Source organism: Brachyhypopomus gauderio, chromosome 4 (assembly GCF_052324685.1).
Source record: "Brachyhypopomus gauderio isolate BG-103 chromosome 4, BGAUD_0.2, whole genome shotgun sequence".
NCBI lineage: Eukaryota > Metazoa > Chordata > Actinopteri > Gymnotiformes > Hypopomidae > Brachyhypopomus > Brachyhypopomus gauderio.
The window spans coordinates 18,045,920-18,072,041 of NC_135214.1; the positions used below are offsets into that span (position 1 = coordinate 18,045,920).

The 26,122-nt window shown below is 44.0% G+C and overlaps 3 protein-coding genes across 3 annotated transcripts in view; all 3 read right to left on the reverse strand.

The window, feature by feature from the left end:
• Positions 1-97: 97 nt before the first annotated feature.
• On the reverse strand, positions 98-11,689 carry wipf1a (WAS/WASL interacting protein family, member 1a). The gene is made up of 8 exons (XM_077002809.1): positions 11,489-11,689; positions 9,492-9,596; positions 9,140-9,269; positions 8,581-8,703; positions 7,350-8,471; positions 7,080-7,259; positions 966-1,061; positions 98-578 (listed from the first exon to the last, which is right to left on the reverse strand). Exons 2-8 carry the CDS (start codon positions 9,540-9,542, stop codon positions 526-528), a joined length of 1,755 nt encoding a protein of 584 aa, XP_076858924.1. The 5' UTR covers positions 9,543-9,596; positions 11,489-11,689; the 3' UTR covers positions 98-525.
• Positions 11,690-13,643: 1,954 nt separating this feature from the next.
• Positions 13,644-20,146, reverse strand: LOC143512463 (acetylcholine receptor subunit alpha-like). Its single transcript, XM_077002817.1, has 9 exons — positions 19,945-20,146; positions 18,900-19,042; positions 18,755-18,799; positions 18,513-18,622; positions 17,701-17,896; positions 16,822-17,059; positions 15,169-15,392; positions 14,368-14,607; positions 13,644-14,065 (listed from the first exon to the last, which is right to left on the reverse strand). Exons 1-9 carry the CDS (start codon positions 19,988-19,990, stop codon positions 13,937-13,939), a joined length of 1,371 nt encoding a protein of 456 aa, XP_076858932.1. The 5' UTR covers positions 19,991-20,146; the 3' UTR covers positions 13,644-13,936.
• Positions 20,147-24,637: 4,491 nt separating this feature from the next.
• Positions 24,638-26,122, reverse strand: part of chn1 (chimerin 1) — a 39,027-nt gene continuing 37,542 nt past the window's right edge. Inside the window, exon 14 of the mRNA XM_077002821.1 lies at positions 24,638-25,978. Coding sequence (XP_076858936.1) covers positions 25,807-25,978 — 172 coding nt within the window. The 3' untranslated portion in view covers positions 24,638-25,806. The remainder of the gene's footprint in view (positions 25,979-26,122) is intronic.

The following is a 26,122-nucleotide window of genomic DNA, read 5'->3' on the forward strand; positions in this document are numbered from 1 at the left end:
CAGTGTTGTTAAATTCACATCCACAGGCTTAGCCAAATCTTATTTAAAAAGGTGTCTTATTTTAGTTAATTCGATAATAATTGAGTAGCCTAATAACCATGTTTGAGCTTTTTTATTTAGTTTTTATAACAATGCTAAATAAGTCAAATAAACAGTCAATAGGTAGCTTTAACTACAATTCTCTGTCAAAGTCAGTAACAATCTGACAAAATTGTCGAAATACTACTGATTATCAATTATGATTAACTGCCTAATGTGTGTGTGTGTGTGTGTGTGTGTGTGTGTGTGTGTGTGTGTGTGTGTGTGTGTGTGTGTGTGTGTGTGTGTGTGTGAGAGAGAGAGAGAGAGAGAGAGAGAGAGAGGGGGAGGGAGAGGGAGACAGAGAGAGAGAGAGGGATAGAGAGAGATGAGTGAAAACAATAACAAACGTTAACATTATTTTATAATGAATAGAATAAAATGGTTTTGGTATTATGATTAATAAGTCAAAACTGTAACAGTATTATTGCACAACCAGTTCTACTTTCATCTGGGGATGGGGGGCAGTGGTGGAGCACCTCTCTCCTTCCCCAGAGTACCTGCAGGGGACACAGAGAAGGACACATGCAGGGTTGGGGGTTTTTTAGACCACAATCAAGTTAGGAAACAATGGAAAAACAATGTACAAATATAAACTTGTGTGACTTTGTATATTTTAGGGAAATTCTAAATCTAAATGTAAAACCACCAACAAGCCAGAAAAATCCCAAAACCATTAGAGTCTGTATTCATTAAGGATGTGAATGTAAAGCCAGTCAGTGATGAACAGGATAGGTTCCTGTAATTCTCATCGTGATGTTGTGCTCATGATCTGAGGTCAAAACCTTTCTGCACAGATCTTTCATGACCTCCGTCCACCTAGTGATTAACTATGGAGGTCACTACAGCAGAAGCTCCCCACTATTCATCTTTATCTTCTCCCTTACCAGATTTGCTGGGGTACGTCTTAGGATAAGCAATGTAAGGCTCTGGTGGGGGCAGGTCTGAAATGGGATGGAAAGAAAACCTCATCTCCCACTCATCTGAAAAAGAAGAAAAAGGTGAACAGCTCTGTGGGTTAAGTATCAAGGTCCATTATGAAATAAGTAAGTAAGCTAATCCTTATAATAATGGATAGACACAAATCATCCCTATTATAAAAATTTTGTGATGCTTAATGCAATAGCTAATGAAGGGCATCAGGTTAATAGTATAAGTATTAAGACTGCATTAGGGCAATTGACTAATTGCATTAAACTACCACACTGAACAACATTGTGTTTAAATTATCAGTCATATTTTAGGGCAGAGTTGTAACATATGTCAAAATGAACATTTCCATAGACCGATCTAAAGACCAGTTGTGAGGTCTTTATTAGAGAAACACCTTCACCATGCACTTACGGGCTGTTTTACACAGACATTCCATATCAGATGTAAGTGTAGAGTACACACAGGCCTTAGACTGAAACCTTCATGAGAATCTCAGAAACCAAGCACTGCTTATTGCTTAGTTACCATTTATGAAACAAACAAAAAAAACATTGTTCATAACCACATGCTGTCATATGAAGCACAGTGTAAAGTCCCTGTAAAGTGGTGTGATGCAACAGGGAAGGGCAGCGCCTCTTCATTGTATTAGCTGTTTTAAAAGACTCAGTTCTTACTATATGCAGGTTTCACAATGTCAAGAGGATTAGATTCATATCCATAACAGTCCCACATCACGAAAAAAATTTGCATCAGACTACCCAAGACTATAGAAGTGAAGATCAGAGTATCACAATCTGGATTAAATTCCTGCTTTGGCTTCATTGAGTTTGCCTTTGCTGCATAAGAGGATCTGCTCTGATAAAGGCTATGACTGCCATGATCCATGTGTGTACTCATTCACTAATCCCCACATAGACGCTCTGATAAAGGCTGTGACTGCCATGATCTATGTGTGTACTCGTTCACTAATCCCCACATAGACAATACAGTCCACAACATAGGGCTACAGTTAGGGAGACGTCAGATAAATGTACTCAACATCCTACTGGTGTCAGAGATTCTAGCCTTCAGAGATCAAAACACACTCTGTCAAGGACCAGGATTCTGCAGCGAACTTTATTTCATCAGTGGCTTCAGAAGGTAAACAATTTCTTTTGTGACCTGTATCAAATGCACATCTTGCCGGTGACCGGCATCGGCCAGAGGAGGATGGGTTCCCCCCCGAGTCTTGGTTCCTCTCAAGGTTTCTTCCTCATGCCCTTAGGGAGTTTTTCCTTGCCACTGTCGCCCATGGCTTGCTCACTGGGGGCTTGGACTCGGACTATTGTAAAAAGTGCTATATAAATTACATTTGATTGATTGAATTTGATTGATATACAAATGTGATACGTATTCCAAGAGACACCTGAAACAAAAATGCAGACACTCTACTCTAAAAACACTAAACAGGCAAAGTCTTACTTCTGACATTCAAAGCTTAGCTCTGTCTTACTCAGTGAATTCTGGATCACTTGCCATTGTTCACTCCTAATCTCTATAATGTTCCCGAGGATACTAGGAATCAGGGCCGGAGTGGGCCACTTTTTTAGCCCGGGAGTTTCATGCCCAAATCCGGCCCAAAATTATTTTTCCATCCCAATCGGCCCAAACTATAGATTGACATGAGCCGGCCCATCGGGAATCCTCCCGAATCTCCCGATTAGCCACTCCGGCTCTGCTAGGAATGCAAGCTGAATATCTTATTTTATCTTAATATATCTTATTTTTGGTATTATTTAACCTGTCTCCTCCTGACTCCTCCCTCAGGCGTGTCTGTGTGTGTTTATGTGTGTGCGTGAGTGTGTTCGTTTGTGTTATTGATATCATCTGTCGCTTTTCTTGTTAACGTTATTTGTTGCACATGTGTGTTGTTTGTTTTCGTGTATTTAAGTGTGCATATTAGTTTGTGTCTTTGTCAGTTCTTGTTTTGACTCTCGTACCGCATTTTTGTGATTTGTGTCAAGAGTTCCTGTCTATGTCCGATTACCTGTTAGCGCTAATGGGTTAATAAATACGTTAGCCTGGACTCGTCATCCTGCTTCCTTACAAGCATTACATAACCTCTTTCTGTTTCTAACTGTTTCCAGTCTTACGAGGAGCCATAAACAAAACAATTCACTAATCCCACTAGACTTTGTTATAGGACTAGATGTTTAAGTCCCTCTATGTTCATGATTGGTGACAGTGAAATGGGATTTGACATTGATGACCATCAGTTGTGTGCCCTGGCATCTTCGGGTGTTTTGGCCATTTCCTCACAAGACACCCTCTGCCTGGGATGGCCCACCACAGGCTGATCAAACCTGGGTGTGTGTCGCCTGGCGGCACCACCCGGTCATCTAGCAGCCCACGTCGTGTGCCTGCGCTTGAGCCACAACCAGTGGCTGCTTTGCTCAGCTGCCACGGATTTTTATTGCCCTCCGTTGGGCCTGCCCTCTGATACCAACTTCCTTCAGCAGTCCTGTGGTACTTCTGGACACAAATCCTCTGCAGCCCACCTCCACAGGCCACATCTTCACATTCCAGCCCACATTCCAGTGGGCCTACCCCTAGAGGAGCTGACTTGGTCCCCCTTTTCTCCCCTTCCTGGACAAAGGGTGTCTTCCATGGGACAACAGGTTGGGAATTTGAAAGCATGGCATTGGTGGTTTCCCTTTTTTCCTCAAGTTTGGCAGATAAGCATTTCAGCACCTGTTTGTGGCGCCAAGTGTACCTTCCTTGAATCAGGCTGGTCTTACAACCCACCAAGATGTGCGGGGACAGGGGACAGGTTCCTCTCCATACCAGAGGTGTAAGTTGGTTGGAGAGGGCAGGACATCATATGTGGCCCTGATGATGAAACTAAGCCTGTTTGCGTCCATGCTCCACAGCTCTTTCCATGTTATTCTCCTCCTCTCAACCCCCTCCCACCTCATCCATTGGCCTTGCTGTACTTGGGAAACTGCTTTGGCACACCTAGCTGCTTCCTCCTGATGGAGAACCTCCTCCACTATCATGTGCCGTTGTTTGCTTGGATTGGCCATTTGCCATGTGGGTGTTGTTGCTTGCATGCCAAGACTACTCCTGTCATGCTGGACATGTCCTACTATATCCCAGTGCCTGAGGATGGCCTTTGCCACTGCAACTGCTACTGATGGTTTCCATTTTCTCCCTGTTGCAAGTGTTGGACAGGGGTGCAATTACTTACTTTCTGAGGTGTATGCAAACATACTATCGGCGCCCCCCGAACAAAAGTTGTTGACGGGGGGGGGGGGGTGTTTGGTGGCAAACGTAAGATGGACACAAATTAAGTATTATATCTCATCGATTTGGCACCCCCTCTAGTGCAGCGCCCCTATGCGTCGCATACGCTGCATGCCCCCTTTTTGCGCCACTGGTGTTGGAGCCACACTTCTGACAAGTGGATCCTGGGATTCAGTGAGGGTAATTTCAAGCCTAGCTTTGGCACACTTATATTCCTCCACAAGGCTTGGGACTGGGAGGGAGAGGGCTCCATTACCGTACTAGGAAGATCTAGGAAGACCACGTACAGGTCTTTCTTCTCCTTCCTCACCGTTTGTATCTGGTGCCATATGACATTTGTGTGTTCCAGACAGCTTGAGAATCCACTTATCCCTGCTTTCTGCACTGAGGTGTCTTCTGCACAAAGTTGTTCTTCTGCAGGAAAGCTGAGAGCCCGCTTTTACTGTGCTTTACTGTGCTCTCAATTTCGCTCCATGTATGGGGCCTTGTTTCCATCTGGTGTTCCGCCTGTTGGATTGGTGGCATGTCACCTGGAATGCTGGCTGGCACATGCCTTTGGTTGTCAGAGGAGGTCTTCCTCAGGTGCTCCTCCAGTTCCCTTATGGGTGCTTTGAGGGTTCCAGATTTTTCATTGACAAAGAGGGTTTTCAAGAACCTTTATGGATCTCTGTAGAAGGCACTCCTCGTTCTCCTCGTTTTCTTGCGCTGCTTTCTCAGGCATTCAGCTCTTCTCAGCGTTGCCAGGCGCTGCTTGATGTCACCTTGGAGTCCTTTCCTCTCCTCTTCCACTGTTTTCTCAGGCACCTTCTTTCCTTCACAAACCTTTCAATCTCTCTTTGCCTCTTGGACTTGGCATGAGCTGGTTCCATCGGTACCTTATGGTGCTTGCTTTTCACCCCAAATTGTCCTGCCACTGGGCTTCAATCGACTGATTTGCCCTACCTCTGCGGAGGTAGTGGCCAATGTGAGGCCCCTCGCCAAGCTCTCTCAAGCATTTTTCTACCCTGACGGATCTTGAGTCCCCTCTCTGATGTTATCTTTCTCCAGCCACAGATGCAGCTTTGTAGCTTGTGTCCTGTCAGAGCTGCTGCCCCATCAACTGCTATGCTGAACATTTGAATCATTGTCATTTCTGTTGCAAGGTTCATTACCATATGGTCCGCCGATGAGTCATCTTCCACCCCCGCTCTCGCAGACTCCAGGGGTATTGTTCCTATCATTCTTTTTGTAACCATATTGGATGGGACCGAGTCACTGTCTAGTGCCCGGCTCCTGCCAACATGGATAGCTAACCCATGCAGCCCAGATGGGGTCTATTCCCTCCTGCCAGCAGTCTCTCCAGGCTGTCACCAGGTCTTTCCCAGGTTGTCATCTGCTTTTTCACAGCGGTCACTGGTTTGACACCAGTCGTCAGACTTTGTTATAGGACTAGATGTTTAAGTCCCTCCATGTGTAGCAGTAACAATTTTATGAAATTCTTTAATGATAAGATTGATAAAATTAGGGAAAAAATTTGTCATGCTATCTCAGAGCCTGTCAACATGCCAATGCACCTTGACAGCTGTCTGGTCAGCTCTGATGCCCTGTTAGAGTCCTTCTCCCCAATTGTTCGTGAAGAGCTTATTTCATTGGTGGAATCTGGTAAGCCCTCCACATGCATACTAGATGCCGTACCAACCCATCTACTTAAAGAATTACTGCATAGCAATGTAGAACCTTTGCTTACTATAATTAACTATTCTCTGAGCCTGGGTTACATTCCCAACTCATTTAAACTTGCAGTCATCAAGCCGCTAATTAAAAAACCTGGTCTTAACCCCCATGAACTGTCCAACTATAGGCCAATCTCTAATCTGTCATTCATATCCAAAATTTTAGAAAAAGTAGTTTCTTCACAACTCTTCCTTCTTACAGACAGAATATGTCTTAGAGTTATTTCAGTCTGGATTTAGACACAGCACTGAAACGGCACTTATTAAAGCACTGAACGATCTGTTAATATCCTCTGAAAAAGGACACATTTCTTTTCTCATACTTCTAGACCCTAGTGCTGCTTTTGACACCATTGATCATAATGTTCTACTAAATAGCCTGGAGACACTCATTGGCATATGAGGTCAAGCACTCTCCTGGTTCAGACCCTACCTGACAGATTGTTACCAATTTGTACTAGTAAATAACGAATGCTCAGAGCGTACTAAGGTAAAATATGGCGTCCCACAAGGATCTGTACTGGACCCCATATTATTCTCATTATATATGCTACCACTAGGCACTATCATTCGTAGGCATGGTATTAGCTTCCATTGCTACGCAGATGATACTCAGTTGTATATAACTTCCAATCTGGACGATATCACTACTTCTCTCAAGATTGAGAACTGCGTCCAGGACATTAAAAACTGGATGGCGTCTAATTTTCTTCAACTAAATTCCGATAAGACTGAGGTGCTGATTCTTGGGCCCAAAGCTGCTAGAAGTAATTGGGCTGATATTCCCCTTACCCTAGATGGTTTTTCAGTAACACCTAAATCTACAGCAAAAAGCTTAGGTGTCACTATTGATTGCCACTGTCGCCTTTGGCTTGCTCATTAGGGATCTGGATCCATACGATTGTAAAGCTGCTTTGTGACAACATGTGTTGTAAAAAGCGCTATATAAATAAATTTGACTTGACTTTTACATACCTTACCATTGTTATCAGTAATACATTTTGTTAGCTGTTGACCCATCAGGTTTTGTTAGTGTGCTTTATCCAAGTCTCATCTGTGGTGTGAGGGCCTTACCGAAGCCTTGCTGAGGGGAGCTCTGGTAGCCATTGCCCATTGTAGAAGGTGGGGCAGGTAAGCCGCCTGGCGCAGACCTGTCTGGGGGTGGAGGAGGTCTGCCTCCACGACCAGCAGGAGGAGGTGGGGGTGCACTGCCAGCTCTACCCCCTCCTGTAGGAGGAGGAGGTGGAAGAGAACCTTCAGGAGGAAATTCAAAACATCACATTGTGACACATGAATAGCACAGGAAATGAATCAATTCATTTTATTTTCTGGCCAAGGACATACCAGATCGTATAGATGGAGTTCTTCCTGTTCCTGATTGTGGTGGTCTTGAAGTGGGTGGGGGTGGTGGGGGTGCCCCAAAGCTCACAGGGCGTGGAATAGGTGGGAGGCTGCTGGATGATGCATTTTTTTGAGGTGCTCTGCTACTCAACTCCTCCCGTGGTGTAGGGGGCAATGGAGGCATGTCTCCTCTACCTGGAGGAAGTGCTGGTGGTAGGCTACTGAGAGGCCTTGATGCTGGGGGGTTCGGCGGTTTATTTCCTAATGGAGGTGGAGGTAGCGGAGGTCCATCACGCGAGAATGATGCCCTATGTCCTCCACCAGGTGGAGGGGGGAAATCATCTGATGCGGGGGGAACTGTGGGAAGTGGTGGGCGACCAGTGGAAGGAGCAGGAGGTGGAGGAAGAGATGCTCTATGTCCTCCACTGGGTGGTGGTGGAGGGGGAAAATTATCTGAGGATGCAGAAGGAAATGTGGGGAGTGGTGGACGACCACTGGAAGGAGCAGGAGGTGGAGGAAGAGATGCTCTATGTCCTCCACCGGGTGGTGGTGGAGGAGGGAAATCATCTGAGGATGCAGAAGGAAATGTGGGGAGTGGTGGACGACCACTGGAAGGAGCAGGAGGTGGAGGAAGAGATGCTCTGTGTCCTCCACCGGGTGGTGGTGGAGGGGGGAAATCATTTGAGGATGCAGAAGGAAATGTGGGGAGTGGTGGACGACCACTGGAAGGAGCAGGAGGTGGAGGTAGAGATGCTCTGTGTCCTCCACCGGGTGGTGGTGGAGGGGGGAAATCACCTGAGCATGCAGTAGGAACTGTAGGAAGTGGTGGGCGACCACCGGAGGGAACAGGGGGTGGAGGAAAAGATGTTTGCTGGCCAGGAGGGGGGGGCTGGCTGGGGCGTCGCCCTGATGGGGTGGCCTGTGCAGAAAAGGAGTAGCTTGGTTGTCTACCTCCTGGTAAAGGTGGAAGGGTACTGCTCGGTGAACCGCGCATGGCAGGAGACGTAGGCGGCACACTTCCCCTGCCCAGTGAGCCTCGCCCAGGAGGAGTGTCAGGGAGGCGAGGAGGAGTACCGGCACTTGGGTTTGACAACCTCCCACCAGTGGGTGGCATAGGAGGCCTCGCTGTTTAAAGACATGAAAGCTGACAACTCAGACAAGAAAAAATATACCTGGACACATTTTTAAATGTCCAAATATTTCTTTGATTATTAACAGATAAAATTATATTTACCAGAACTGTCACGACCTCCTGAAGATTTTAGTTTTGGCATTCCACCCTGAAACAGACCACCTAGACCACCTGGACTTCCACCACCACCACCGCCTCCGCCTCCACCTCCACCTCCCTTGGGTTCTGTGGAATGTATTTCACATATAATAATATTATATTAATAGAAAACAACTGCAACTCTTCTAATATTACAGCATACTCAAATACTGATGATGGATAAAGCTAGAATATTAATATTCTACTTAATAGGCATAAGAGGTCAAGCATTCTGCTGGTTCAGGTCCTACCTGACAGATAAATAATACTAGTAAATAATGAATACTCAGAGCGTTCTAAGGTAAAATATGGTATCCCACAAGGATCTGTACTGGGCTCCATATTATTCTCATTATATATGCTACCACTGGGCACTATCATTCAATAAATAAAAGTCAATAAATTTGACTTTGAATCAAAATCACATAACGCTATATCTCTTAATATTTTAATGGACAACATTTTTATTTGTAGTTGTTAACATTGTATTAAAATATAAGGGCAGTGTGCAAACATCACTCACTATCAAGTATTGGGCCACTGCGGTCATTGGTGACAGTTTTCTTAAGGCGTGCGCCTTTGCTGATATCAGACAGTAATGCATTTCTCCCATGCTGCTCAGTCTTATTCAGAGTTGGTTTCTCTGTGTTTGCCTGAAAAACATTCAGTGGATGACATTAGAGTACACCAGTCATGCAGCCATAACCACAAGATGGCACTCTAGAGTCATCATCGCACCAAAGTCAGCGAGTGGTATGAATAGCTCCCAAAGGATTGTAGTTTATGTAGTTTTGTAGCAATGTGGATTATATTATAATAAAGCAATTCATTAGTCTGAAATCTTTGTTTTTACACGGAGTCACCACATTTCTTACCACAGCAAAGGTTGGAGGGGGGGGAGGTGGTGGGGGCGGAGGACCAGGCATACTGTCGTCTTAATAACCTCTCACGTCAGAGCTGAACTGAGTGATCACGTACACCTATAGAAAGAAAAAAAGAACAGAGAGAAAAAAAACACAAAAATAAGAACATACACGTACATACACACACGCAGCAAATTTATGGAGCAAATTTACAAACTGGAATTGAATAGCACTGACAAGCACCAAACCAAGAGCCCAAGAAACAAGAACCCAAAGTGACCGACTGCTCTTACATTTCCTCTTTCTTTAAAACATGCTCTCATACCTGCATTCAGTATGACATATATGAAAGCTACACAGTGTCCACTGCTGTTAAAACTAATATATTCCACGTACACCAGCTCACTTCTATATGAAGCTCACGTCAGGACAACGGCCATGACCCCAAATTTGCTGGGTTGGTTTGTTTGTTGCATTGTGGGCCTCTGGTCATATCTGTCTGGTTTGTAAAGCTGAGTCCATGCTGGTTTTTCTCCATGCTGGTCTATATTAACCTCGTGGCCTAGAGGGCACCAGCAGATTCACCTGTACTCTACTTCACCGCCACACTGCTTCTCCGTTTCTGGATCATTCCTGCTAAGCTGAACCTGGTTTAAATTAGCATAAACATGTGTTGACCATATATAGTAGATATGGAGCAATTATAGTTCTCACAGACAGACACTTGAAATTCGCTTGTGAATTTCACACAAAATTTACTTTCATCAAGACATTAGACCTGTGACCAAACGTGCCAAACAACAGGATGTCTCAGCATTGCATGATCTCACTATTACTGATAATCAGTAAAACTGGCTGTATGAAGAAAGCATTGGTCTTCGCATCCGCTGCATGAGTGTGAAGAGTTTCCTGGTTTGTGTAGCAGCTCTATCGTCAGCCTCTCTCGCTCTAAAGTGAGCGTCTCCACTTCCTCTGCAGCTGAAGAGTGCTGAGCTGCTGAGTCGGTCTGCGTGTCTTCATGGTGTGACGCATAACAACACGTAGGATCTTACAATACGCATGAAGCAGAATACAGGCTGTTTAAAGTCTAACTTCAAACTCTGCAAAGCAGTTATTTTCTTGATCAACATTATCACAGTGCAGGTTCCATCGCTGTGCAAGAAAAATTGATAAACCTTCTGCCCTGTTTTATGAGTGCTTCTTCAAAGGTGGAACAAACCATTCATAAGAAGACTGAACAAGACAACAAACTTGAATAGACGAGAAAAAATCACATCTTGCAAGGCATGGTTGCTTTACTTTCAGTTTAAGGTGAAAATTACAATAAATCACCTGGCAGGCAGTTTATCAGAGCTGTTCACCACAGCCCAACACAGACTTTAGGCTGCAATGAGAGACACCACAAGACTTCCTTATGTTATGAAAGTTTGAATATCTCAAACGGGCAAACAAACATGTCATAAAATCACAACAATTTGTATTAACTGACACCTTCCTGATCAAGTCTGTTAGTGTCTCGGGTTTTCAGTTATAAAAAACATAAAAAATCTAAAAACCTTAAAAAGGTGACAAGGTGTTAAAGGTTTGACAGTAGAAGGACATAATGTCTGATGGTTTTTAACTACCGATGACAAATCGCTTTACAAAGACACGTGTGATTTCCTAAGATTTTATCTTGTGTGACATACTTTATGCATCGCATAAAACTATTTTAGATTGTCAATTTTTCTATCATGCATGTCGCACACTGAGAATATACTGATGATGAGAACTTTTAAAAAGCCCATGGGGGCACAGTACTGTCTTTCTGAGAACGTAGGATTGACAGTCACATTTCCTCCCCTGAGTTTCCTCTCTGGTAGAGCTAATAACAACCCAACTACTATCACATAAAATCCCCACCTTGGCCCCTTGACATTGGCCCCCTGTACCCTCCCTAGGTTCCTTTTCCTCTTCTCCCCTGCTCCCTCCTCACTTTCCCTCGGTCTATCCATGTAAACAGGACTCACCCAAGAAGTGGCGGAGGACTCAGTACAGCTGTGCAGGCCGTTGCATCGCACTTCCTCTTGAACGCTGCAGACAAATTGGCACTCGCACCGAGCGACGTGCACAGCGTCTCACGCGGGCGAGCACGGCACGCAAATGAAAGCCACCACACGCGTTTCCATGCACAGCCACTCGGTGAGAAGTAAGACTGCACATGTAACTAAGGGAACTTTTGAACTCATGCTATGTACACTAGTGGAAAGCAGAACTGAGTGGCGGGTAGTCACAGATACATAAGGTGTTGTTTCTTTGAAAAGTGGGTTTTTTGTGGACCATGAAACAATGAGCAATGCGTGAAGAACTGGACTAAAAATGAACCTTTCCACTCAAAGCATTGTATTGGTATTTTAAGCTGCGTTTTAGTATCGACCCTTGGACAGTGGGGTTTTGTCCTGGAAATGTGGCATTTATAGACCAATCATGCAGGATATTTTGAGACAAACCACTATACCATACACTACGAGGTCACAAGAGCACAATTTCACTTTGTGACTGATTTCACCTCAGTAATGTTAAAACCAAAACAGATGTTAATCCTCATCACTTACATTAACATTCAGACCATATTTGATAATCTCCTAGGTAGATAATCAATTGTGCATATCAAAAGACACAAATGAATCAGGAACAAGCAAACTGAACATTACTTCCTCTTCATGTGAACTGACGATCACTCAGATTGGTTTATACTAAAGAAAAGGAAGAAAGTCTTTAGCTTTAGGAAGGACTATTAGCCAGCTTGAAAGCAGGGTGATAGTGTTAAGAGGAATCCAGATATGGCTATATAATATGTTGCAAAAAGGTCAATAAAATTCAGCAAATTATGGGTACAACAATAAAAATCACAGGTGACATGATAAAATAGACAAACAGAAAACATGGTTCTGTTATTGAGATTTTATGTGCTATCTAAATTTAATATTTTATGTGCTAAGTCCCAAAAGCCCCAAATCCTGGAATTTATTATCAGTTTCAGATAAAGTATGTTTAACTGCCAGGTTTTGACAAATGTTTCCACAATGCTCTAGGGCAGGGATGTCAAAGTCAAATACACCGAGGGCCAAAAAACCAAATTTGCTACAAGCCGAGGGCCGGACTGGTTCAATGTTTATTAAAACATTGAAATGATTGCACATAGCCTATTGAACCAAGACCTAACACAGTGTATATTATTTAATGCTTAAATGAATAAAGCAATATTTTCTTATGGATGCCAGTATTTTCAAGTGAAAACATTTTTCAACAAGCAAACAGATAAAAACAAACTTCCTTCAAAGAAAATATGTCCTGTACATTAAATGAATAAAGTAATAAAGGTTTGAAAAGTGCTGGAATTTAGGCTAAAGTACTTGAAATTGTAAATGCTTGAAAATTGTACAATGCTTGAAATTGTAACGACTTCGTTTCACAACAAATATGTCTGACTGAACAGGGGAGAGTTTTCCGAAACGTTCTTAGCGCTAAGTACTTCTTAACCTCATACGTTTCATACGAGGTTACGAAGTACTTAGCGCTACGAACGTTTCGGGAAACCCACCCCAGTTCTCCTGTATTACGTTAACTCTTGTAATTCCAGGACGAAACATGAGAGAACGTGAAGACGTTAAGATTGGGCGAATAATTTCGACTATATGTATAAATATTTAACTTAATTAAGTTTAACTGGTGCAAGACCTTGCGAGACAGCGTGCGACGCCCTCGCACACGGGCGGAGCCACTGCGATTATGTCATTTTTGCCGCGCAGACCCTCGCCGCTTGTGTGCTGCAGTGACTTCGTGGGCTACCGTTGCATTGTGGGGAATGTAGTGTTTGTGCGTGCAAAACACCATCGGGCGGCTCTGGCCTGCGGGCCGGTTCTAATAGTAATTAAATATCATCCAGGGGGCCATAGATAATCAATTTGCGGGCCGGATCTGGCCCGCGGGCCTTGACTTTGACACATGTGCTCTAGGGCCATCATAAGAGGGAAATACGAACAATACAATATTACATTTTAATATGCTGTATTGAATAGTTATTTATGTTGTATTGTTGACATTACATTTCTACTGCAAACCTTATCAAAATCATTTAAAAGAAAGAAAGAAAGCAGAAGAACATTCAGAGCAAGATTAGAGCATTTTAAGTTAATTTTTTAATACAGAATTTACTATTTTTCTGCAACTAAATAAATAAATTACAGTCATGAGTAATAAATTACAGTCATGAGTCTTAGAACAGTCTTAGATACATTCCTAAAATTACTTTTAGTCACTGCTACACATACTGAGGCATGACAGAAGTTAATAACTAAAAACGTATGGTCACAAGGGACTTTTATGCAGCAAATCTTTATATCGTTGGGTCTCATCATTTCCATGCATATCTCAACCTTCTGGATGAACTAAATGGTGCTGTAAACACCTGAATGTTACAGCATGCTGAGCTCAATAAGACGTCCAGCAAACACAGCCATGGTTCCAATTATACATACTGCCATGAACACACAGAGCAGAATATGGTCCAAAACCATGGCAACAAATTTCCACTCCTCACAAGCCTAGAGAGAGATGAATGAGAGAGAGAGGGGGAGAGAGAGAGAGAGAGAGAGAGAGAGAGAGAGAGAGAGAGAGAGAGAGAGAGAGAGAGAGAGAGAGAAAGAGGTTATTCTGTATATATATTATTTATTATAGGGGTTATTCTGTGTAAAATCATTTGACAATTTGATAATTTGATTATTGCTCATTATTTGAGCCAGTTTACAGTTTGAGGAGTTAAAAATGTTATTATTATCATTATTCATATTATTAGGTTATATTAGGGCACATCCATTGTAAAGAAAGCAAATGTCAATGGCCTTACATTGTTGGACTCCTCATCTGACTTCATGGTCTCTGCAATGTACTTCACCCCTTCTATGGCGTTGCGCACATCTGGGTGTTTGGCGATGGGGGATTGGTAGGGCACACTGGTGGGCATGGGTTTGCCTGAGATGTCTGAGATGTCCAGGTCAGCAGCGAAGATGTTATTAGTGTTTTTCTCCACACATGGTCTCTTCATCGTAGAGAAGAACATGAGTTTGGGGATGGTCTCAATGAAAACCTGGTTCAGGAAGAGACCAAACGAAAAACACCAGAAATGTGACATTCCATTTATTTACGTGTTAATTTGCTCATTTTTTAGAAATGTTGGCATGTTTTATTTTGCTTATTGACAACAGACCCTGTACTATCAACCTCCCCAAACAACTTTATGTTTGAGGTTATGTAGGTTGCAACTGATGGCAGTTTGGGACATTTTACTACTGATTTTATGGTAAGATTGAGGCTTTGTCATCATACTTGAAATATATATTTTTAATAATACAATATATAATATATATAATAAATTCTATATACATATCATGATGGTGTTCATTATTAAATAACATCCACAACCAATTTCAAATTGAATTTAGCTATTATGAAATGGGCTAATACACTGCTGTCACCACTAGGTGGCACCCTAAGGTTACACAGTAAGAATATAGCGCTATACTATAAGCCTACACATTTTGAATGCATGTACAAATTCATTTAAATTCTCACTAAATACTAAAACTACAAATAATAAAATCAGAAGACATTTTGACGTGAGACACTGGGATGTGTGTACTGTACCCACCTTACGGACCCATGCTGGCATGGTGTGTGTGCTGGGGGAGCGGTGGTGTGTGTTGATGACGACGACTGTGATGATGATGGAGGCAATGACGAAGATCATGGTGAAGAGCATGTATTTTCCAATAAGCGGAACAGCACTGGAGGTGGAGGGAATGAGCTCCACGATCACCAGCAGGAACACAGTCAGAGACAACAGGACAGAGATGCTTAGGGTCATCTTCTCACCTACACACACACACACACACACACGCGTGCACAGACACACACATTTCATGAATACATGAAATGAACACAGAAGAAATGCAAGATCCTAATGCGAAACCTTTCTGCTGTCTTAATGCATATTATCAGGTGATCCTAAATTCCTAAAAGTGGTGGCCTGTTTGGCTTATATATAACCCACTTGTGTTCACACATATACCAAGCCCTAAGGTCACAGTGAAGGACGCTGTAGGCCTGAGCTATATTAGGACTGTATGTTTCTGTCTTGTCTTCGAGGGCTTATGCACATATTTCCTTAGAAACATGGATTCTAAAGCTGGTTACAGCACTCGGGTAAAATAGGAACTCTGTGTACAAAGAGGGTGAGTCATGATGTCTAACCCAATTCCTCTCCTTACAGTTTCCTGTAACCACCTACTCCATACTCATGTGTGGCACTGTGGGATGGAAATTTGCCTTATATGCTTAAGACTCTAGTGTGACCAAAACCTCCCCAGCAACAAAATCTGTTAGCGTGCTCCGCTAACATGACGCCAAACTCTCCAGGTGGGAGTGTGGTGAACCGTGACGACACCATGGAAAGCAAATGGCCCTCGCCTCCGACGGCAGGCTCCGGGATGCTTGGATCCAGAGATATTCCCCGGCTAGAGGGTGCTGACTGTGGAGAGGGCCTTTAGCACGCGCCACTGAGCAGGGCAAGTTACACATGCTGCTACTGCTCAAAGTGATGAATCAGTACTGACACTAGCACCGTGTCCTTTCAGGAGCTGAGCTGCACAGACCGAACACAGACAGGCCGACTGTGAATGGTACAAACTGGTGTAGAGCAGGTTTGTTCCAGCCGAATGAATAGAAACACTACTCGGTATCACTCCACGCAGGGAGGTTACCAAAAATAAGAAGACACAAATATTCTGGCACATGGAAAAAATATTATGGTCTCACCACTAAATCAAGAGCACTTACTGATGTGGTAGTGCGCAGAGAGAGAGAGAGAGAGAGAGAGAGAGAGAGAGAGAGAGAGAGAGAGAGAGAGAGAGAGAGAGAGAGAGAGAGAGAGAGAGAAAGAGATAGATAGATAGATAGATAGATAGATAGATAGATAGATAGATAGATAGATAGATAGAGATGTGCTTGTGATGTATAAAACATTAGTCAGACTGGCAGACATGGTGAGGCCACAATCTAATGAGAAAAAACAGACACAGTAACACCCATCAGTGCCACAGTCTGTCCATATATACACATTAACACACACACAGGACGCCTATTCAAAATGAGCTGATGAATGTGGCAGAAGAAGCCATATAAGGAACAGAGAACATATTCATCCCTCCATAAATGTACCTAATGTTTACCCATCTGGCCACCTATATAATTCCCATGACCCTCCCACTGGTCCCCTATCAAGGTCCCTGTGTTTGGAGCCTACCAGAGTCGGTGGGCAGGTAGAAGACCAGACCAGTGAGGAAGGAGAAGAGGATACAGGGGATGATCACGTTGACTATGAAGTAGAGAGGCAACCTCAGCATGAGGAAGTGGTAGGTGATGTCCAGGTAGGGCGTATCCAGGCAACACGCATAATACACCCAGTGCTTCCAACTCCTGTAGTCTTTCATTACCCACTCGCCGCTCTCCATGAAATTGCTCAAGTCTGGCCGGTCGCTGTCCTAGCGGAGGAGAGAGGAGAACCACGCGGAGGAGAAAGGAGAACCACGCAGAGGAGAGAGGAGAACCACACATATTAGAAGGGACAATGATCTCATGTGGTGTGAGTAGATTTAATTAAGCCTCTTTGTAAATGATAAAATGTCAGTGATTGTCAGTCCCCAGCACTTAGATTGTGTCTTCCATGCAGCTAACTGGAAATTGCACTTTTTCAAGATGAATGTGATTAAGTTTCATAGGCTCCACAAATTTTACTGTAAACTGTAAAAAACAAACAGGGAGGGGTGTGCAAAAATTGTCACTTAGTGACAACCAATTTGCCAGAAATTAATCTTCATTACTGTTAATTACAAAATGAAGCCAAAACCCAGAAGCTCCATCCTCCTTCCCCAGGATTATTCCCCAATTGCTGTTGTGGTAACTTCCCACATCCGCCCTTCCATCTCCTCCTCCACGCTCCCGGACTCCTGTGCTCTCCTCACAGATATTTATCAGTATCAATACTCCAGCACAATGCAGAAACCTTCTAGTTATTTATTAATTTCTCCCAATCATTGCTCTGTCAAGCCATCCAGCTCTCCTTTTATTTCCCCTTTCCCTTAAACAGCAGTAACGGCCGGTCGGTCGTGAAGGGTGTAATTACAGGGTTGATGACGACGAGATTCCCATCGAAGGTCCACGTTCCCAGTTTCATGCTGCAGTTCTGGAGGTCAAAGGGGAAGTGGAGCACAATGATCTCGCAGTAGCTCTTGAAGATGGCTGGTGGGTTCCACGTGATCATTCCTGTGTGCTCCAGCAGAACTTTGGTCTCGTGCACTATTGCAAAGTCTCCGTCGGCACTGTGCAAACACGGAGACAGAGGAAGAGAGCGGCCACTTTAAAATCCACAGTCAAAACATGATTTGAGAGGCAACAGAACCTCTGAGAAGGTTTCAATGGTATTTTACCAGCATCGGTGTAAGCCGAGGCCATAATATGCCATTCAAACACACAACATACTGCGATTTTGTGTACTGTAACCGCACCAGTGGGGATCGGTGAGGAGTGTGAGGAGGATGAAGAGGAGTGAATAAGGCCAAGCGCTATGCACAGCTCCATCTGGAGCTGCCCACTGAACTGGCATGAAGCTGTCCTCACTATAGTGTGTGCCAGCCAACCAGTATAGCGATGGGCACAAAGTTCACATGGAAGAAATGCCTGTGTGTGTGTGTGTGTGTGTGTTTTAGAAGCAGCATATTGCTGGGAGTGAGAAGTCCAGATTTAGCTTGATGCAGTGTAAGCACTCTTCCTTAATTCTCACACCTCCCTTCCTCCCCTTGACTGCATAAACACAAGTCCATGCCAACACAGTAGTGACTGGATAGAAGGCATCACTATGACGGGAGGTTCTGGGCTGTTACTGGGTGAGCTCCTACTGCAGACGTATGGTCAGGCACAGAAGACAGCAATGCGTACTTGTTGTAGAGAACGAGGTCGGGCTTCCAGATGTCTGAGGATGGAACACGGATCTTCTGGATCCCCCCATATTCCTCTGGGTTCCACTGCAGGTTCACATCTTTCCATTGCTAAAAGGCGAAGGAGTGGGGTTGTGTGGGTTGCTTAATGACACTAACCTAGAAACATTCTCTACATGCCTCCTAATGGAGATTGAATTACACCATGTATTAAAATCTTCGGTATTCTCGGTTTCTGAGTACCTGTTTTAGACGAACATTGCTTGTCACAATCTGGTTAACTTCATCCTGTCAGAGAACACATGGCCAAAAATGTAGTTTTATATTTACAGCTGGCACTGACCTAAAAACAAGAGGTGTTTTATAAACTGACAACAGTAAGTCCTACCACACTGATGAGCTGGATCAGCTGAAGTCCTACAGTGACCACCACGGCGTCCTTAAAGTGACTGACTGGACGCACCACTTTATTATACCCGGTGAACAGAGTTTTAACCAGCCGGGTCTCGTCCTCTGAACACCAGGAAACTCCTGCTCAACAAAAAAGCCAGTAGGAAAAGGCACCCAGACAGTGCTGAAGTATAGTCTCTCTGCGCAACACGTCCTGTTGAGACTCTTCTGAGGGAGAGCCAAGTGAGATCACACTCCACTGTAAGCTTGCCAGAATCAAGCATGTAAATACTTTCTATATTAACAGAGGCATCGAGTGGGTAAGTCTGTTCTCACCGTACAGTCTTAAAGCACAAGTTCGGTGATGCTATTGTGGCCCCTGTGAGGGAGTTGCACGCGGGCCATGGGGATCTGTTGTGGTGTTCTGGTCGACTTTCTCACAGTGCGTGAGATGAATCGAGGTGCGTTGGGTCAAATTTCCATGACGGCTAACGTTACCGGAAAGGAGCTCTGAATTCCAGTCCAAGTTTAACATCTGATGGCATGTCATACCAGTGCTTCACTGACTTTATGTGCCACCAATGGCTTATTTTCACTTCTGCCCTCAGATTATTTGGTTCAGATATGCAACATGTAATTAATGTTTATCTTAAAAATGTAGCACTTAATAAATACAGCTCTTTAATCGCAGTTCAGTTTTCTTGATCAGTAAACATGCAATAATGTACAAAAGGGGTAATAAAGTTCCCAGCAGTCATTTGGACATCTGGAGCTGTCAATCAAAGCAATGCTTTGTGCAGTCTAAAATCAAATGGGTTATTTCATCTCACACATTATAAGCAATCACTGTAACTATGTCTGGAGCTCTTAGTTTATGTTTACGTTCACATCAACACAAGTTCTTGAAACCTGTGAAACCTTTTAATTAGTATGACATATCTACATCTGGTAGTACTAAACAGTATTGGTATTACTAGTCTCCCTTTATTCTCTTTATGAAAGATAATTCAATAAAATATAGAGAGAAAAGTTAAAAACTGTACCTGCAAAGAGAAACAGGAGGCAGAAACACAGAGGAAAGCCCTTCATGCTGCTGACACTGGAATCCACAATGAAAAATCAAATTCCTCTTTTATACAGAGCGAGTGGAAGAGTGACGGTCGTGTGTTTGAAAGCCTCTGTCACTCATATCTGCTGTGAGTGGAGTCGTCTCCCTCTCCCACACTCAGCTCTGGTCTGTAGACTGTTATCCCAGGGTCAAACTCAACCACGTAACATATGAAACCAGAGACAAACTCTCCCCTAATCCATGTGCTCATCCTAAGTTAACACACACAAGGCATAAACACGCCGTAACAGAACACTAACGCTTAAACATTAAATCACTACATTAACTCATTTATACATTAAATGGGTTTTTATTCAATAAAAGATGTTGAACAGAAAACCTATCAGGTCAAATTACGGATTTTGTATGCTTTTTTTTTTTGCTCTCATAGCACTTTTAAGTAGTTCCTGGTCAGTGTGTTTGTAGCCCGTACCATATCAGCTTTCAGATATGCTTTATTTATCAACACAATAAAGTATTTCAGGCAAACACTGGAATAGGACATTCACTATTCATTGTACCAAAAAGTACTTTCACACCCAGGGGTTTAATACGAGGTGAAGCTCTACTCGGTCATTTCACAAGGCTGTGGTGATGAGGTCACACTTGTTCGGCTGAGCAAGACATCACCGCGGCATTTCCAAGAGCTCCACCTTACCCCACCCACTGTCCCAACAGTCTCCACCTTCCACTAGCCTGACCCCATCTGTAGTTTGAATGCCACTGAAAGCCCACAAACCCCATCCCTCAGCTCACACCACCCTGTACAAGTCATCTCTTTGATTCACAATCCTCTTCTAGTCTTCTCGCAATTGTAGTCTCTTTACAATTTATTTGCTTACCTATACAACCACTCCTGGTCCTATACGCTGGCCTAGCACCTGCTGGAAACACACGCCCACCCCCGCCCTCACCCCACACCCACAACCAAACCCCCACCCCCACTCCAGCAGACTGCGTTTCTCTTCACCATCCCCCCATCGCACCCTCGGACCATTCATCTTATTTAGAGAACAACTGCCAGATCTGGCAACTGCTGAATTAAGAGAGATCAGTATCCCTCCTGCCCTGACACACAGAGAGAGGGAGGGAGAGAGGGAGGGAGACCACTTGATTTCCTGTCCTACCCATGTGCCTCCTGGCAGGATTAAAGCTGTTCGACCTTGAGAGAGAGGAGGGGAGAGGTAGAGGAGAGCCCCATTCAGGAAGCCCCATCAAGACAAGCGCATGGAGAAACAGACCTGAAAGCTGTTATTACCAATCCTCACAGCACCCCCCCCCCCCCCCATCTCGCCTGCTCTCCACGTGATTAACAGTCCCTTTAGAACTCGATCCAAACATGGATACAAACACACAGCTGCTGGACAAATCTACCCAGCGATCCAGGGCCATCTCTGCATGCTCCAGTGTCTGCCCAGATTACCTACATCACGCCGCCTTTGGAGAAGAGCATTAACATAGGATAAGAGGATTTTGTGTGTGGGTGTGTTTGAATGTCTGTGTATATAGTACACTACACATGCTCTCTGTTTTTGTTATACACACACACACACACACACTAAAATAACATCCTAGATCTCAATTAATAAAATATTCCAGTTGAAAATCTTCCAGTTGAAAGCATTGAGAATAAAATTACATAAAAATGATCAATGTAAATAAATATTATCCCATGGAGCTCTGGATTTGGTATCATACTCAAAATCAAAGTGGAAAATCAAATGACAGGCTGATTCAACTTCAGTGGAAATTCCTCAAGACAAGTTAAAACGAGGTTCAGTAGTGTGTGTGGCCTCCACGTGCCTGTATGACCTCCCTACAATGCTTGGGCATGCTCCTGATGAGGTGGGGGATGATCTCCTGAGGAATCTCCTCCCAGACCTGGATTAAAGCGTCAGTCAACTCCTGGACAGTCTGTGGTTCAATGTGGTGTTGGTGGATGATGTCCCAGATGTGCTCGATTAGATTCAGGTCTGGGCAACGGGCAGGTCAGTCCATAGCATCAATGCCTTCATTATGCAGGAACTGCTGACACACTTCAGCCACATGAGGCCTAGCATTGTCATGAATCAGAATGAACCCAGGGAATGACCCACTGAATCAGCATATGGTCTCACAATGGGTCTGAGGGTCTTACCCCGGTACCTAATAGCAGTCAGGGTACCTCTGGCTAGCACATGGAGGTCTGATCGGTCCTCCAAAGAAATGCCTCCCTACACCATTACTGACCCACTGCCAAACTCCATCACATCTCCAGACTCTGTCATGTGCTCAGTGTGAACCTGCTGTTATCCGTGAAGAGCACGGGGCGCCACTGGTGAATCTGCCAATCTTGGTGATCTCTGGCAAATGCCTATCGCCCTGCACAGAGTTGGGCTGTAAGCACAAGCCCCACTTGTGGACGTCGGGCCCTCATACCACCCTCATGGAGTCTGTTTCTGACTGTTTGAGCAGAAACATGGATATTAGTGGCCTGCTGGAGGTCATTTAGCAGGGCTCTGGCACTGTTCCTCCTTGCACAAAGGAGGAGTTAGTGGTCCTGCTGCTGGGTAGTTGCCCTACTATGGCCCCCTCCATGTCTCCTGGTATCTGCTCCATGCTCTGGACACTGCTAACAGACACAATAACCCTTCTTGCCACAGCTGGCATTGATGTGCCATCCTAGATGAGCTGCAGCAACTTCTGTGGCTTGTAGACACCGCCTCATGCTACCTCTATGGTGACCAAAACATCAGCCAGAAAGGATGAGAACAGAGAAAAGGTCTGTGGTCACCACCTGCAGAACCACTCCTTTATAGAGGGTGTCTTGCTAATTGCCTCTCATTTATACCTTTTGTCTGTTCCATTTGCACAACAGCAGGTGAAATTGATTCACAATCAGTGTTGCTTCCTAACAGAACAGGTTGGTTTCACAGTGTGTGATTGACTTGGAGTTACGTTGTGTTGTTACGTTGTAAGCTAAAGAACAGAGAAGACAAAAGTGTGTGTATATATATATATGATTCATTTTAAATATATAATATATACAGTATATATACTTAAATATTATATATTATTACACACGCATACTTACTTTTGTCTTCTCTGTTCTTTAGCTTATTTCACTATTTCAGTCCATGTTTAATATCAGCACCACAGAAGACTTGATGAGATCACTCCCACTTCATACGGCCGACCCAGAGAGGTCAGTTACCTTGCACATCATGTGAGCACAGTGCAGTTCTTTAGAGCTGAGGGTGCAGGTGTTCTGCCACACATTCACAGCGATTTATTTGACGTGTGCGGCTCAGAGTTCAGTTGCTGTGGCACGAGTCCGGGAGCAGGCAGCACAGTACGGTCGCACCACCCGCCAAGCCCCGCCCCCTCCCCTCACCCGCACGGCAGCATCACGGGCGTTCAATATCAATAAAACATCCTCCAAATACGAGACTGGATTGCTTGTTTTTCTTCCTATAAATTTCAACATCGGGATCCGTTGACCCTAAATGCGTGGGAGGTGTATCCATGACCCCATTTAATGACCTCTTCCATTACCTGATCACTTTGAGTTCCTTTTGTACTGGTACAATAGCAGATGCTTCTACAAATCTTATTTATTGATGCTATTTCATCTAGGTCTACATGAAATGAATGACCTTAGAAAAAGAACAACTGAGTCTCATTTAGGAATTACCACTCGTTTACACTGAGAAATAACCTACAGCTACAGTAACAAAGCTTTGCTTATTAACACAGGGGCTGTGCGATTGCAACGAGGGCTTCTAGAGCGGAGCGGGAACGCCAAACCAAGTGGTGCAGAAGGACACAAAGCCAGTGTAATGGGAAAGATGTCAGGGCTCATAAAGCCTCGTGGCTTTTAATAAACTAACCTATACTGGTGTTTCCATGCTCAACCAAAGGAACAATGGGGAATCATTTAATGGGATTTCACGGCAAATTAAGACTCACCAGCTGCCAACGGAGACATGAATGACAGAGGGGCCGCCCTCCTGCCCTCAAATCAGCTATCTCGACCAGAGAGCACGCCATAGGACCTGTGATAAGGCATTTCTGAGGGAGTCCAGACAGACTAATATACATTTTAATAGCCGAGAGGCAGGAACGTTTGAGAAGGGTGCGACGCTGTCAGGACGAGATAGGCCTTGATAGCATTGAGGGTAAAGGCTTGGGGTAAGGCCGTGGCCATTATCAGGTAATTATTCATAAAAAAAAAAACAAAAAAAACATGAACTCTTTGTCTTGCCTTGTTTGCATACGTGTTCAGCGGTGTTGATGGGGGTGGAGGCTAACTGAGGTATTGTGGTTTCTTTGTTAATATCTAAATGAATCAGTGTGATTGACACAAGCTTTGGAGGCCTAACTGGATCCAAAGCGTGAAGGTCATCAGTTGCTGGTGTCCGGTCACACGTGGCCCATGTAAACATGCGGACAGGACAAACATGTACAAAGCATTACGTCATGTTGACACTATGAGGACAATAATAAAGTGTCTCACATCAAATCTTTTGGGAAGCTGATTAGGAAACTGTATCTTGCTTTGAGCTTAAAAACATACCAACATCTTGATTCGGTGTGAGAACGTTGTGCAATCAATCAGAACATATGCAACAGACGTCTAACACGCCATGTCTAAAAGTGAAGTTTAATAAATTAATGTTATCATGCTCAATTCATATACAAAAAACCCAAAAACAAAAACATTACAACCAAAATACATCAGCCAGTTCTGTTGAGAGTGCAAGAATATTTTGTTTTGATTATTGTTTTTGTTTTTTGAAGGCCAAACCACCATAACGTACACCGAGAAGCAGACGGGCCGTGCTGTGATTCAGGAGCTGGTGAAGCTTTAGAGCTTCATCTGAAGAGGAATCGTACTGTATGGCAGGTTACAGAGTGACTACGTAAAAAACATCGCCAGGATTTAAAAAGTACGGTGACACTTTACTTGAAGAGCCATATGTGAAAATATGTGAACTTGTGAATTTTACACGACATTCCTAGACACTTGCAATTAAAATGAAGAGTGTGAATGCAAACAAAATCAAATGCCTGCAATAAAGAAAATCTCGTTGCTTATTGAAAACAGTTCAACGGTAATGGATCAAAATTATGTTTCAAACTCAAATTTTTGAATATGACAGCCAACCACTGTAATACTGCACCAATCTCCACATATAAATACATGATGTTTCTGGCACTGTACCCGATAGCTAAACTGAGTCCACCCTGATGTAATAAACATTTCTTTACCAGGTGTTTATATTGCAGCTTTTATTTCAGGCTTTCCAAGCAAAGTGTCACCAAAAAGTCACTGGAATCTTTCACATTTATGAGTTACAAAACCCAAAAGGCCTGTTTGGCAAGTGGGATCTACTGTACAACTATAGGACCAATCAAAGCCCAGCCACTTCTCGCTGGACTTTTTGAGCTTTTACCACAAATGGGAGGTGCTGGGCTATCCCATAATAACCCTGAAACCCTCCCCAAACAAGCGACACTCACTCTGTCACAGTCCTGTCATTCATTCCCGATGACCCCCGACAAAAATGGGGAGGAGACATGCAAATTTAAGGTACAAAATCCACGCCCATCAAACGGGTGAGAACCAAACATTGAGCCATTAGTAGTGGTCCATCAGATTTTGGGTGGCGTGGGGGTGGATAAAAGGAAAAAAAAGAATACTGCTTTTCAAAGGGTCCTTCATATCCTCATTCAAGTCTTAGAAAGAACAACACAGCATGGAACCGCAGTCCGCGCCAACAAAGGTTCCTTTACGGGCGGAACGGCGGAGGCGGGGCTAGAACAGGATATCTTCGTTCTTGATCAGGGACTCCACCACCTGCCTCTGATAGCGGATGTCGTTCAGCGCCGTCATGGCGTCAAGGTCGGGCGCTCGCATTAGGGTGGGGCCGAACACAATCCCCAGGTTCTCGGCGTTCATGAGGTTGTCCTTCTCGTGCTGTGTCACCCTGCACACATGCATGCAGAACACGCAGGATGTCATGAAAACGGGCGGGGCAGGCTAGTGACCAGGGACTGCCCCCTCTATGATCACAATGGCAATCACAATGATGCAAACGTGCTCGATAAAGGCATGAGAGGGTGGGTCCCAC